Raw genomic sequence first — 16,165 nt, 5'->3', positions numbered from 1 at the left:
TGGATTTTGGACAGCTACCTTTGAGGCAGATATTCCTAGCCGAGAATTTTGGGAAAGCTCTGATTGTATTTTGAGTATGTTACAAAAAACAATCATGATACTATTGTACAGCAAAGCCAGAAGTACTCAAAACCTTTTTTTTTTGTTAATACATCTAAGTAATGATTGCAAAGGTCATTAGTTACTAACCATTTAGTTGTTTATTACAGCATGTAGAGTATTTCAGAGCTTTTTTGATAACAGGATCTCATTTTGCTCAGGTGTGTAGCTGCTTTGTTATGGTTCCTGCCCCAAAGAGCGTACAACCTAGATGCACAAAGGACCATAGGATCGTTGGATAATTCAAGTTGGAAGGGATCTCAAAAGGACCAAATAGAAGGGATTTGCCTGAGCTCAAGAATCAAGACAGGTTAATAGCAGAAACTATATTTCTTGCTGTCTATTTTGGTACATGTTCTACCAGAGTATCCTGCTTTTAATAGATTTAGGAACATTTATCAACTGTAGGCATTTGGCAGAAGACTGCTTCCCTGGCTTGCACGGCACTGTTTCACTGCCTGCCTGGAATAGAGAACCTGTTCTCTCCTGCTGCAGTAACCCGTGCTGCTGGGTTGACATCTATATTACTCTTGTACCAAAAGTCAATGTTTGAAAACCTTGCCACAGGTTTCATTCCTGAATTTCATTTTGACTTCACATATCTTGCTGTTATCCCTGCCAAATGCAACAAATAAGCCTTGAGCTTTTTGCTCAAGGACGAGAGGTAATGGTTTTAAAATAGAGGGGGGTAGATTTAGATTAGAAATTAGGAAAAATTTTTTTACGATGCGAGTTATAGAACACTGGCCCAGGTTGCCCAGAAAGGTGGTGGAGGCCCCATCTCTGGAAACGTTCAAGGCCAGGCTGGATGAGGCTCTGCGAAACCTGATCTAGGTGGGGATGTCCCTGCTTCTTGCAGGGGGGGTGGACTGGATGACCTTTGAAGGTCCCTTCCAACCCTAACCATTCTGTGATTCTATGATTCTATGCTTTATTGTTGAACCTCTTTTATTAGTGCAGACCCAAGGCAAATATGTGTGGAGTCCTGGGGGTGAGATACAGCTGGAACAGGAGAGACATTTTTGACTGCTGCTGCACCAAGGGATGCTAATGGGGGCAGGTTTCAGCTCACCATGACCGTAAAGCTGTGTACCAGCTTGACGACTGGAGATCTGCCATCTCTCACGTAGGGTCTGCGCCATAGTCCTGCTTTAGTTGAAAACTCATCCAATTCCAAGTTAAGTTGTTTTCCTTCTCTTACTTTTAATTTTATCTCTCTTATAATGACTATTTTACTCAATATGGAAACATTTTACTTGAAAACAACCACAAAACATAGTTGTGTTTGGTGAAGTATGTTATTTAATCTCTCTTTGGACTGCTTCCATGGGCAGAGCCTTTAAAGCTCTTTACTGGCAGGCTGGTAGGATCTCTGATCACTTCCCTGCTACTTCTGCGTGAATCAGTTTTCCATCTTGAACAACATCCTGCACAATCCTCCTTACTCCTACCTAATAATTCAGACCAGATGGCTGAAGCTGACCCAGCATAATCTGCTCCCCAGGATATAAACGATGCCATTTAGACGTACGCGGTAATGTTCCCTTAGTTAAAAAAAAGGACTCGCACCAAGAGCCTGTAACAATTGACTTTATTTTGATTCGCCGTGTTCTGCCAGACAGTAGCCATTTATTTTTGTTGGGTTACACAACATTAAAAGGTACATATCAGACACTATCCTACACATAGATAGAAAGACTGCTCCAAATTTCCCGGAAAGGAAACAGCTTGTGTTTGCATGTTGCCTTAGACCCCCATTCCACCTTGTCCCTGAATGCCCTGGAAAAACAGATGGGAGTTATACTGCAAAGCAAGTCAGGACACTGGCACAGCACGGGAAAAATGAATTCAGTGGCTAAGGACCTCTAGAAGGAGGAGAAAAAAAAAATCCTCTTCTTTTTCTTCTACAGAATATTTGTTCTAATTCCCCATTTGGGTCTATAGAAATATGGTGCATAGAGAACTCGTTTCTTAGGTAATGGGATTCTACATTGTTAATGATGTTACAGTTAATTGCAAAAAAGTACAGCTATGTGCAGAACCAACAGACAATTACTGCAGATACCAGAACATTGGTGCCGTTTCTAAATCGTCTCAAGACATACAGTGAAGAGGGGTGGCAGCCCGATGTATATCGCAAGGAAATTCTCTCTCATTGCTAAGCACAGCCAAAGGTAACAGCTTTTAGAACAGCCGTCAGCACAGCGTACTGTCTTCCTGGAGGTCAAAACATGCTGTGGTGGGTAGGTGTCTCCAAGTTCAGTGGACTTTGGGTAACATTTGGTGCGTGGAATAGTTTGCAGTGCTCTGTTACAAGTGGCCACATGTACCATCAAGTCACTGGGGAGGCAGCATTTGCTGACACATGCATACAACTTCAGGCTAAGTGATGTACAAGATTATCCTTTTAAACTTAATTGTTTGTGTTCTATAAAATATAGATGGTATCAGAAAGCCTAGCATCAGTTCATTTGTTACTGGAATACAGATTTTCCTCTCCCTCCCCTTGTTTTTTTTTAAATACAAAAGAGGTACAAGATATTTTTCTCTCCACTCCTGCTCTGGTTTTCTTTATGCCTCCTGCCTTCTGAATCTTAAGTTTGGTACCCTGTAATCATAGAATAGTTTGGGTTGGAAGGGACCTTTAAAGGCCATCTAGTCCAACCTCCCTGCAAGGAGCAGGGACATCTCCAACCAGATCAGGTTGCTCAGACCCCCGTCCAGCCTGGCCTTGAATGTTTCCAGGGATGGGGCATCCACCACCTCTCTGGGCAACCTGGGCCAGTGTTCCACCACATTCAGTGTAAAATATTTTTTCCCTATGTGCAGTCTGAATCTGCTTCCTTCTATTTAGAACCATTACCTCTTGTCCTATCACACCAGGCCCTGCTAAAGAGTTTCTCCCTGTCTTTCCTGCAGGCCCCCTTTAGGCACTGGAAGGCCACTGTCAGGTCCCCCCGGAGCCTCCTCTCCTCCAGGCTGAACAGTCCCAACTCTCTCAGCCTGTCCTCATGGGAGAGGTGCTCCAGCCCTCTCATCATTTTTTGTATTATAAACCTCTACCAGATCAAGTTGAGCCTCTCTACATTTTGCATCATATTACTTGGAAAACTCATATTTTGATATTCTCACTTCCTAACCCTTTGTGTCCATGAGATATGTGCAAGGTGCAGCTACAGGTCAGCTGGGTCTGAGATATATTGGGTAATATATAGCTATTACAAATAGATATTATATTTTTATTATAAGAGATATATTGGGGTAATCCCAGTGCACTGGGACGCATGTGTATACGATCTGAATGTGCATAACAGTACTGAGATGCATTTGGTACCTGCCAGAGCTTCTCTGTGTAGGTGAAAATCATACAGATGCCAAAGCTGTCTCGTATACTTCATCCAGCCTTGGGCTACCAGCTGGGTCATGCTTATTTACACAGCTGAAGATGGGTCAATAGTAAAGAGGGCACCAAGATGCATAAAGAGGAGCAAATGCTGACCACCTTTCCCCTCTGACTTTAAATCACGCTGGTGAGTATCTGGAATAAAGGAGAAAGCTTGTAGGAGTGAGTGGCTCCTGCCTCATCCCTAACATACTGGGCAATTGTGCCAGATTTGCTCATGCAGCTGCATCTTCCCTTCCCTGCAAAGTGGAATAATGTTCTCCTGAATCCACTGGTGATTCTGAAGCCAGTGTAAGTGGGTTATTGATCACAAAGGGATGGACACACCTGGTGTGCTCGTTTGTGGGCTTCTACAGTTCAGCCCTGCTGGTTTGCTTCTCTTTGAGGCCTTGTGCAATTTTCTCAGCCAACACTATACGGGTCTTAATGTTTGTTTTGCTTTGAAATGAAAAGAAGTATGAAAGTGTATGTTATTATTATTCTCTTCCTTTAATCTTTGCTCAAAAGTTAGTCCTTTCAGACCTTTTATCATCTGTCTTTGTCTGCATTCCCTTCAATTTACTTCTTTCTTTCTGGTGCTGAAGTGCCTACAGATGAATGAGGAATTGTATTGCTTTATCTTATTTTTCCTCATTAGAATGCTGGCGAAAGCCCATGGTCACAGAAGACAGAAAGTAGTTTAGGCTATTCAATGTTTTTGCCTTTTCATATTATTTAACCCCTTTGCTGTGAGAGTTGTAAAGTGTTCTATAATGGAATGGATTTGGTGATGCATATAAATTGGAACAGAAATTGTACTGGAATAATGGTTGCAGGGCTGCAGCACCAATCACTCAAAAGTCAGGAAATGGCGGAGTTTAGGCAGCCTGTTCAGCTCTGCCTGATCCCATGTTTTTCTTTCTTTGTAGCTGATGACTGAAAGAAAGGTCGCTGTTCATAGAATCATAGAATGGTTTGGGTTGGAAAGAAACTTTAAAGGCCATCTAGTCCAACCCGTCCGTCCCCCCCCCCCCCCCCCCCGCAAAAAGCAGGGACATCTTGTCCTGGTTCTGGCTAGGAGAGAGTTAATATTCACCTGAGCTGGGAGGACAACTGGAGCTGGTGGCCCCTATGGCTGGGGCACCCAGCTGGAATAGTTAACTAATTAGCTAACAGCTGGGGTAAGTTTATCCAAATTAGCCAGAGGGCTGTTCATCTGACATCATCTCAGTATATAAGTGAGGAGGGTGCTAAAGGGAGCCTCCTGCTATGTGGGAAAAAAACTGGGTGTGGAGGTTTGTTGTAAGCCATTGTACTCCTCTTCTCCAGGCTGAACAGCCCCAACTCTCTCAGCCTGTCCTCGTAGGAGAGGTACGGCATTGTATCTTCTCCAGTTCTTATCCCTTGTCCAAATTATTTTTGTTTAAATTTCCTTTAAAAAAAAAAGTAGGTAAGACTGAGCACGACTCTAATTTGAGCCTAAATAATTAATATATTATTTTAATCAATAGTAAAGAAATAAGACTTCACACTGAGAAGTGGGTCCAGCTTTAGTAAGCTCCCTGGCACACTTACAGAGGTGCTCCCTGCGCACTCTTGCACAGGTCTGTAGGACAGAGGATGGGGGTCCCTGCAATTTCCCTGCAGAGCACAAACGCAGTGATTTACAGTATACTTCTCCATGGGCATTTGTAAAGTGATGCTGATGTATTCTCTACCATACTGTTATAGAAAAAAATTGTTTTCCCACTTCCTCAGTGCTGGAATTACCCAAAATAAAATATATCATGGTGTCTTTAGGATCACTTCGTACTAGAATACATATAATTTATTGTATGCAATTTATCTTTATACAGCAAAACTGACAAAACATTTAGATTAGGCTAAAGGATGAGCAAGTGGAGTTTATTAAATGAAGTAAGTAATTTCTTAAGAAGTAAATGAACAAATTCAGTTGGACTGAAAATCCAGTGAGATTCACAGGCCCTTTAAATGAAATGAATTCATTGCTTAACAAAATGTTTGGAGTGGTACAGAGAGCTGGACAGTTGATGCGGAGAGGTGTTTTGTGCTCATGGAATTAATCAATAGTAATATTGCCACTTCTAAATGAAATCTGAACTTTTTTTTTCATGAAAAGGAGGGAATACAGTGCCACAAAATGCTTGTTATAGATTCAATTTGTGTAAGATTTTAGTCTCTTTGTTGAATTATCTTCCTGTAAGACCCCACTAGGAGACAGGCTGTATTTTGGTCATTTTACATCACAATTACCATGCTCTTACAACTGCTTTTTATGACCTTGGCTCCAACCTTGATCCTACAGCTGCTTGATCCCCTCGCCTCCTTTCCCCCTCTTTTCCCACCCTCAGCAGTATTCCGCTGGTTTCCCCTCCTGGTATGATTGCACCTCTCGCATCATGCAGATAACTCGATAGAGCAGGTTCTACTCAGAGCAAATTACAGCTCCTATTTTCTGCTAACCCTGATTGACTGCAAGTTGCTGGCTGCCCTTTTTCCATAGAAATGGCAATTTTAGCTTACGGAATAAGAAAGCAACCAACTAAGTGAATCCTCTGTGCTCTCTTCTGTAACCGCATAAGTACACTGAATTGCTCTTCTCTGCACACCAGTGATCGTTATTCCAGTGAAAGCAACCCGTGGCCTCCTCGGAATAGATAAGGGCCTTTACAAAAAGACTGAGTTTTTAATATTTATTTCACACACGTGCATACACATCCAAATGTGGATCACTTTTTTTTTTTTTAATGAAAACATGAGGGTGAGGCAGCCCTTCAAGTTAGAGCGAAAGCACTGTTCTGCTGTTCCTTGACTGACTACTGTCAACCCAATTAATACTCTGATAACGACAGCTATGCCAGCTGAATGCCACTGCCGGAGGGCAATTTTTAGTTTATTTCTGCAAAATATTTATCTAGAGATAATTGCATATTAGCCTGATATGTTTTACTTGCAGTTGCAATACAAATTGACCTGGCATTGAACCATATATTACAACTGCTTGTAATTGTACTATGAGCGTTCAAAATGACCGTAAAAAATCCCCGCAGCGAGGATGGAGGAACTTCCATTCTCATTGCAACTATCCTATAGCTTTTAATTTGAAAAGTAGATCTTAGTTTTAATGGTGGCATCAAATTTTCTTAGCAATAGGAAATATAAATTATTACAAATATTTCTGTGACATAGAAGTTAGTATCTACTTCCTATTGATCACAGTTATTAATGTTAAAATTAAAATTTCTGATTATTTTTCCGCATTGTACATGAGAAATAGAGTACATAATGAATTGGAAAGTTGAAAAAGGAGTTAGAAGAAAGGTTACATTTCAGTTGTTAATGAAAAGGGAAGAGAGGCTCCTAGGTATCTGACCAGGAACTTCATGTGAGGACAAGTATGGACCCAGTTCACTGGTTTTGACTGTCCCTGGAAAGACGCCTCTGCTGTGTGCCTCTGTGCCTTCTCCTGCTCCTTCAATTCTGCTTGTCACGTGCAATTCCATTCAGTCTCTTATCGTGTGAGACAGCATACCACCAAAAATGCAGATGTACCTCCAAGGCAGGTTATTTATTACAGTTAGAAGTGATGTCCTTCTGGCCCAGATGTGGGATCTGTATGGCAATATGACCTGTATGCCAATATTCCCAGCTGCCTTTGAAGTTCAGACACAATCCCAATATTTTAATCTTTGCCAGACAGGCTCTATGGCTAACGCTGGAAGAATTTTCTCTTCTGGTTGAGGAAGCTTTCCTGGAGAACATACTCTTTATTTTTAGACATGCTGGAGCATCCTGGGATATTTGTGATCCTGATATTGTATGTGTGCATGTAAGGTTCTTTGAATCTCTTATAAAGGTTATTCCTGTACTTCTTTGAAATTATTTGTAAGAACCTCTTTAAAATGAGAATATACCTCAAGAATCTCATTGACACTTTAGAAAACAAATTTGCATATTGGTACTTTCCATTAGAAATATAATACCTGTTTATCATTATGATGTTAGTGTGTAAGTATCTATTGACCGAAGGAAAACACCAGGGATTCAAAAGCCAACATGCCAAATAATCTCTTTTACTTGTTCCTCTTTATAAACAGATATTCAAGAGTTTTATGAAGTGACACTGCTAAATTCCCAGAAAAGCTATGAGCAGAAAATAGAAGAAGCAAATCAAGTTGCAGAGAAATGGGAGAAGACAACATCTGCTACTGACCATGAAAATCTGCAGAAAAACGAAGAGGTAATTTAATAGATTAAGAATTAGAATATACGTAATGAGTGAGATGTCTCAAGCCTAAGAAAGGCCATGCAATGATTTATAAGATTCAAAGAATGGCCTTAATTAAGGAGTTAGATTAGGATATGGAAGATGTATAGTGTTATCTCTTTGACCTTGAATATGTCACTATCTTCTTCATCCTTTCAATTCCCGTCTGTCAAAGGGGAAGTAGAAAACTTTTTTTCCTCATCCTGGGCGTACTTTGCCTGATACTTGGTGTCTGTGATTACCCCCAAAAGAGAATATATCTCCTCTACTTGCTAATAACCACTGAGGTTATTAATACACCGGTGATTGTATCCTGTGTAAAAAATTTAATAGAACTTTTCATAATTCTGGGACTGACATTGGGCTGAACTTTAGCCAAGTGCGCAGAGATATCAACCAAAACAGTCTCTGTATGAGGAATAGATAGAGAGAAAAAGGTTCTACACATTTGATTAGGTTCAGGTTAGATATTAGGGAAAAAGTTTACACTGAGGGTGGTGGAACATTGGAACAGGTTGCCCAGAGAGGTGGTGGATGCCCCATCCCTGAAAACATTCAAGGCCAGGTTGGATGGAGCTCTGAGCAACCTGATCTGGTTTGAGATGTCCCTGCTCCTTGCAGGGGGGTTGGACTAGACGACCTTTGAAGGTCCCTTCCAACCCAAACCATTCTGTGATTCTACGATTTTCTTCTGCAGCCCGTGGAAGGTTTCAAGACCTTTCTTTGTCACTGGCTTTAATCCGCCTCTGCCTGCCTCCAGATTATTATTAACTAAATTAGCAGTCTAAACTAATTGCCTGCCACCACATTTGTACTTCAAAAACAAAACCAAAACCCACAGAACCAAGCAATGAATTACACTGTTCTCCAGCAGCGAGACAGAAATAGAGTGGGCATGGACTGCAAACTGCCAATCTCCAGATCAAAATCAAAGATGAGGGAAATGTGTAAAAATTTACATTGTTGTTATGGTTCAAAAGGAATTTCAGATTTTAAAAGTTGTTCCAAAGCACTTTCCATAGGCAGGACTATTTTGAAGAGCTTTCTTCTTTTAAAAAAATATAAAACCTAGAAAAAGAAATGTAGTTCTACATGACATTTTATATGTGATTCTTTAAAAAGATTAATCAGCATTGCAGGCAGCTAGAACAAAACTCTCTGAAGAAATGAAGAAATTTATTGTAAAAATTAATTAGCAAAGGAAGCTTGTAGAATTAATGAGAACAAGCATTCTGATTTTGAGTGAGACCAGAACAAATGAGTCTTAACATTAGTGTAGAATATATCCCATGAATGATTTAACATTTGAGTCCTTGCTTGAAGACGCAGCCAGCCAATCCTCTGTCTTTTTTTTTTTTTTTTTTTTTTTTTTTTCACAGAGCTATATGCTTTAAAATGGTGAAAGTGTATTCCAGCATGTTATCTCTGGAAGCATCTGAGAAAGACAGTAGATCACAGACTCTTTTTTTCATCCCAGCCTCATCAAAATATTTGACCCTCAACTCTGTCATCCTTAACCTCACTGCTGTCTAAGGAGATGTGCTGCTGCTCTTGTCCAGGGCAATTTAAACTCCAAATTTTATGCTGAGAATAATAGAGTATATAGGGCTAACTCCAAACTTTGCTCGTCTTATGAAAACAATGCTCTGCTTTAAAGCAAAACAACAGAAAACAGTTGCTTAGAAACTGGAATATCCATTGCAAGCCAGGGTGCTGGCAGAGTTCAGGGTGCCCTCATTTTCAGATTTCCTGTCTATCCACACGTTTCATCAGTGTAATGAGAGCACAAAACATTTAGTCCTTTTAAAAATCATACCTATATATATTGTAAGGGTCCAACTGTAGGCAAAACAGACTACAAATGTAGGCTTTTTTTTTTTTTTTTTTTTCCCCTTTAGACAGCACAGCACAGTATTGACAGTTCTGAGCCGGAGCTGATTAGCACATGCTGAATGTACCAGCTGCTGGACAAATTCAATACACTACCTTGCTTTCTGTGAGAAACCGCCCTGTGAAACTGGGACTGGATAATCTGAGACATCACACATTCTTCCTCATGGTCCATTCCTTATGGGAACTGATGGTTTTGTACTTTACTTTTCCATCCTCAACCACATGTCCCAAATGTGGAAAGAAAAAACCTCCCCTCACTCAGTGTTCCTCTGCAATAAAAGCCTAAGTGTGATCATCCAGTCTAGAGACCATTCCCCTTTCATGCTTACACTTGAAACCTTCCTTGGCTGTCTATATGTTAATTTTCTATATAAATTGGTTCTTTTTCTGTATTTTTGTTCCAGTCTTAGTTGTTGATAAAAAAGGAAAGTGACTTTCACTGTCCATATCAGGTATCCTGTGATCTCTCCTTTGTATGGATGTATTTGCTTTTCCAAAAGTGTAGACTTTTAGATGACAGAAAAGTTTTTAGATTGTTGTTTGCAATACTGTACAAATTTGCCATACAGAGATGCCTCTAAACTCTCTCACCTGGCATTGGTGATCACCATAGTGGTCTGTAACAAACTGAGTGTATTGGGTTTTCATGGCCAAGTTTCAGTAGCTGGGAGACTACCGAGGTGGCTTTTGTGAGGAGCTGCTGGAAGCTTCCCCCATGTCCAAGAGAGCCAATGCCATCTGGCTTCAAGATGGACCTGCTGCTGGCCAAGACCGAGTCCATCCAGCAATGGTCATAGTGTCTCTGGGATAACATATTTAAGAAGGGAGGAAAAAAAATCTGTGCAGGAGAGGAGTCAAAATATGTGAGAGGAATAGCTCTGCAGACACCAAGGTCAGTGCAGAAGAAGGGGGAAGAGGCGCTCCAGGCACCAGAGCAGAGATTCCCTTGCAGCCCGTGGTGCAGTCCATGGTGAAGAAGGTTGTTCCCCTGCAGCAGAGACACACCTGCAGCCTGAGGAAGACCCCACGCCAGGGCAGGTGGATGCCTGAAGGAGGCTGTGAACCATGCTGGAGTAGGCTCCTGGCAGGAACTGTGGCCCTGTGGAGAGAGGAGCCCACACTAGAGTAGGTTTGCTGGCAGGACGTGTGACCCCATGGGGGACCCACGCTGGAGAAGTCTGTTCCGGAGGGGCTGCATCTCGTGGAAGGGACCCGTGCTGGTGCAGTTCGTGAAGAACTCCAGCCCATGGGAAGGACCCACATCAGAGAAGTTCATGGAGGACTGTCTCCTGGAGCAGGGGAAGAGTGTGAGGAGTCCTCTGCTTGTGGAGCAAGGAGCAGCAAAGACAACGTGTGATGAACTAACTGCAGCCCCCATTCCCTGTCCCCCTGCACTGCTCAGGGGGAGGAGGTAGAGAAAAATTGGGAGTGGAGTTCAGTCCAGGAAGAAGAGAGGGGTGCAGGGAAGGTGTTTTAAGATTTAGGTTTAGGATTTAGTTTTTATTTCTCATTACTCTGATTTGATTGGTAATAAATTAAGTTTCATTAATTTCCCCAAGTCAAGTCTGTTTTGCCGATGGCAAAATGTCCTTATCTCAACCCACAAGCTTTTAATCATATTTTTCCTCCCATGTCCAGGGAGGAGGGGGAGTGACAGAGTGGTTTTGGTGGGCATCTGGTGTCCAGCCAGGGTCAGCCCACCATGCCAATGCTAGATCTTACAGCATACTGCGACTGGATCTTCATCAATTAAGAGAGATGAAAGGGTTATGACACATCCTATCATCTCACATCATTCTTAGGGAATGCCTCAGAAGAGAGACAACTCCCAAACTCAGAGACTCTAATTTTGCAAAAGCAAGTGAAAAGTTACGTGAATATATTAGTTCACCTTATATGCCAGAACGAGATGCATCCAAATTATTAGTGTTAATGACTCCACATAGCAACCCATGACTACAAATGATGGAATTAACAAAACATGTGTGGGGTTCAGTGATTAATTACTACTGCTTTATTTCCAGCCCCTGCTCCTAGCCCCAGGTTTCTTTACTTGCATGCTTCTAGTTAAACTCTGTGCTGTTCAGGTGTTGACCCTGAAGGAGCTCCTGGTCCTCATGAAGTTGATAAATGTTTTGGTATGTCCTACACATTTAAACACCACATCCTTGTTTTTTTTACTCCACTATTAACAGCTTTGTTGGTCATTAGAATGATAAGTGATATTAATGTTTCCAGATGCAAAATGCAGTATTACCTATTGTCATATTATTGCATTTCACCCTGTATAGAAACTGAATGTATGTGGCAGTGTATCTGGCAGAGCTGTAAATACCATAGACCAAAATAATTTCAGTGGGTGGGTGTTAGTGAATAAGGAAGAAAAAAGGACATAGATTCACACAAAAAACCCCCCCACATTCATATATCCCTGTTGTTTTCCCTCCTGTAAATTCAACTGGACAAAATCAGCTTAAATTGGTGGGTAGTTTCAGAATCAATGAAACTATCTGGGGCAAGTTCACTATTCACTAAAAATGTTTACTGGGTTCTGCTTGTGAAGGCGTTTATTTGTTTAATATATTCATACAGCAAGCAGGGAATGTGACATATCAGGTAATAAATGAAAAATTCCAATGTGTTAGTCATGGTGTAGGAACTCTGTAGTTCTGAAGAAGACTTGAAAAAAATAATGTTGTCCATTCTCTTGCCCTAGGGCAGATCAGCTGTATTTGAACTGCTCCTGACATATGTTTGTCTAATCTGTTCTTTAAAATCTCCCACAGTGGAGAGTTAGCAACTTCTCTGGGTAACTTGTTCCCTCACTGACAGAAAGTCTTCCCTGATGACAACCTGGAATTTCTCTAACTGCAATTAGAACCCATTAGTATTTGTTCAATTCACAGTAGACATGGAGAACAGTTTATTCACCCCTGTTCCAAAAATAACTTAAACATGTGTTTAACTAATCTTATATAATGATGGGAGCTTCCAGCTTCTCTGCCTTTCATTCCCTCAGTCTTTTGAAATAACCTTTGTGACCTGCTCTTCCTCAGCAGTGTTGTCATTTTTGGGTAATATGCCCATGTAACAATAAATGCTGGGTCCTAATGAAAAATCTGATCTTTTGGGGAAGAAAATATTTAGTGGCTTATACTCTTCTCAAAGGAGCTTTACTTAGATGTATGAAATATTTTAGTTTCCAAAACAAAAAGCCTTGAAGCACTGTGAAAGGCAATTAGTCTTGACAGCACAGGCACTATATATCTCTCTGTATATCTCTATATCTCCATGTATGTAAAGAAATTGCCTGGAAATTACTCTGCAAGATCTGTTTATTAATGAAAATACTAACTCAGGACTTAGGAACTGCAGGTTTTAATTCTGTTTTGTTCTGGATACTTCCTGAGGGACTGTATGTGAGGTTTGAGAGGAGGACTGAAGAACTGAGTCACAGAAGGGAACTGGGGATTACAGTGCCTGAGATATCTCATCATGTGCAGATGTCAGTTAAGGACCATACCTTGTGGTGTACTGCATAGGAAGAAATTGATGTCCAGGATTAAGGTCCACAAAAACCAGAACACATTTATAATAAATTCCAAAAATGGGGCAAGATGTCTTTCCCTTAAAATCTGCCTCATTAAGACGTTGGTACCTTATGCCAATTAAGGTTCAGAATCATGATCTCTTTTCTGTAAATAAGACCATAGTTAGACTTCTCTTGCAATGTACATAAAGGCACTGCTGATAAAATTTTCCTTATTAAGAAGCTACTTGGTGAGAGCATTTTCCAAGGATGTGGAAATCCATATTCAGCTCCCTTCTTGACCAGAGACCAGCTGATAGTGCTTCTCTTCTCACCCATGAGAGTGCACTATGCATTATGCCAGCAAGTATTATTTTGCTTTTTCTTGTTGAGGTGTTGCCAATTTATATGGAATAATTAAATATTTATTGGGACAGAGTGCTGACACATTACTTTATAACCTGGAGTTTAAAATTATTACTGCTCTGTTGAATATTAAAATATAGCATATTATGCCTTCTTTGGCATACCTGAGGGTGGAATCCTTCATCCCCAGCAAGCCCTCACAAATTGGTGTTGAAGAGTCATAGATGCAAAGCTCTTCTCCCTGTTATTTCTCAACTCTTCTTTACCTTCCCATTGTCACCGCCACGTATATTCAAATCTGGAAGTGAATGAATTTAGAATAAAAGGTTAAGGATCCCACTCCAAATACCTAGTATGTAGGGCACTGTCACAGGAGCCATACGTTCATTCCTCTGAAGCTGAATTTAGGGGATGCAGGATGCTGTGTTCAGTGGAAGGGTTGGTGGCACATAGCAGATAAATTGTGTTCTGAGATCACCTAACTGAGCAGGGTGTGAAGGTACGCCAGGAGCACGTAGCTTGGGGATGCTGACAATGCTGAGGTATTTATATGGTCCAGACAAGCTCATTTTGGCAACAAACAAATGCCAGGTAGCAACCTTGAGAACACGGCTGTGGAGAGCTGACACTAGGAAGATTACGTGCCTCCGGAGTTTCTGCGGATCAAAACGACTTTTAGGCTGCATCATTTCAAGTTGCAGTAATAAAGCACCCACATTGGCTTAAAGGAAGCAACAATTATCTTGCCCAGGTAGCCTGGTACCTGGCTTCCAGCAGAGGCCAGGAACAGATGCTGAGGGAAGAGTAAGAAAAGGGCAAGCCTGTATAATGGGTGCTTTAGCTGTTTTGCAAGTCTAATCTTAATTTGTTTGGACTGGAAGCACAGAAAGTGCTCAGTGCTGGGAAACTCAGCATTACCTTATTTTATAAACATTCAGCATGGCATTCACCGCAGCGAGCACGCTGACTGGGGATGTGCCCAATCTGCTGCTGAAAATCATGAAGACAGGGTTTGTTTGCAATTTCGCCTCTGCCAAAGAGCTTCATTACTTCTTTGGACCAAGCTTTATGAGACTAGCATTCACAGCTTGAAAGCGTTTTCTTGAAATTAAGGCTCCTAAATTGTCCCGGTTGGAGAGAGAAGACTGATTTCTTTCCACCCCTAGGAAATGTGAGACAGGGATTCAGCTGGAAGTGGTTGGAATTCAGGTCTTCTGCTGCTCAGAAGAGCGCTCTTGCCCTACTCGGTTCCAGATAAGGCTGGGGAATGGTACTTTCCATCTCTGCTGCCAAAGCTTTGCAGTTCTGCAGCTGTGTCAGCAGGTCAGTGGAGTCTGAGAGCGGGCGTGCAGGTCTGAGCCCAGGTCCCACCTCAGCAAATGGCCACTTGCTGGGGAACGAGCATTCGTCCTCCCACGACTCTCTGCATTGCCTTAAACAGTCACTAGATGAAGGATGCCCCTCGCTTAAACATCGTGGCGATAGATAGAATTAAAACAGTGAGATGCTCAGAAAATACAATAATGGAGAATATAAAAGTACCTAGATGGAGGTATTCATCTGGTAAAACAAAAATTGAATTGCTCTCTAGCTATGGCAATAGTTAACATGGCTGGAAGCTACAGGCTTGCGCTCAGCTCCAGATACTCATTAAAAGACATAAATTTACCCTTGTTTTAACCTCTGTTTTCATTAGTTTGGTCTCCAGTGCTACTTATTTCTGGTCAGCAGTGTTTTGACCTTTATTCGGATGGAAAATTGAGGTGAGGGAAAAGAACACTCTGCTGTTGCGCCTGTGAATAAATTTGGTAGCGGAAGGTCTGCTTATCCCCGCATGATAGCATGAAAAGACTCTTTACTTCTAGGGCATATGGTGCAAATACTTTCAGCATATTGAACGGGAATAATTTGCAATTACTGTGCAAGTTGGGTCATCACACACCGATCTCGCGTTCAGCGCAGTGCAATATCACTGCTCTGAGACGGTCCCCAAAGATTCCGATTCTTCATTTAATTCCTGTTGTTCCATGCATTTCTTATGTTCAGAGGCTCGTTTTGCAAAGACAGTCAATTGCAGCATGCAAAATGAATCCTCCTATTTCTGCTTGCTTCAGGAATGTCTGCTATCCTTGTACCCAGCTATTATAAACATTCTAATTACTTCTCTGTCCTCTAAGTGCTGGCTTGTTAAAAGTTCCAGTAGTAAATTCCTTACTTAAAAATCTTCTGCCTGGAGCAATTATCAAGCCATTACTCTGTTTCACACTAACAGCTTGTCTAAAAAACGTGGACCTGCAAAACCCTTCTATGTGGGCCTATAAAAACTCAGTCTCTTCTCTGGATTTTTTGTTTTCCTTAGTTTTATAACTGGGTACAGCTTAATTTGTACGGTTTGCTTTACTCCCAGGAGCCACATCTGTTGCTGTTTAAGTGATTATACTTAATATGCGAGAATCATTAGGTATGATCAACCATAATGTTTCATTAGAAGGGTTCAAAACGTTCGGTTTTATGTCTGTGTTTCTTCACTAGATTTAACTCCTACAGTATACATTTGTCTGATCAAATGCAGTTTGTGTATGGGGGTTGGTTTTGTACCAGAGCCAAT

At 41.3% G+C, this 16,165-nt stretch overlaps 1 protein-coding gene across 1 annotated transcript in view; it reads left to right on the top strand.

Annotated features, from left to right (window-relative positions):
* DLG2 (discs large MAGUK scaffold protein 2) overlaps positions 1-16,165 on the top strand; it is a 1,053,001-nt gene that overhangs the window by 115,543 nt on the left and 921,293 nt on the right. The window contains exon 4 of the mRNA XM_086739684.1: positions 7,600-7,742. Within this exon, the coding sequence (XP_086595810.1) occupies positions 7,600-7,742 (143 nt within the window). The remainder of the gene's footprint in view (positions 1-7,599; positions 7,743-16,165) is intronic.

Source organism: Chlamydotis macqueenii, chromosome 1 (genome assembly GCF_036417535.1).
Source record: "Chlamydotis macqueenii isolate bChlMac1 chromosome 1, bChlMac1.mat, whole genome shotgun sequence".
NCBI classification, from domain to species: Eukaryota; Metazoa; Chordata; class Aves; order Otidiformes; family Otididae; genus Chlamydotis; species Chlamydotis macqueenii.
The sequence above is the reverse complement of the archived record's forward strand: the minus strand, read 5'-3'. Positions and strand labels throughout refer to the sequence as shown.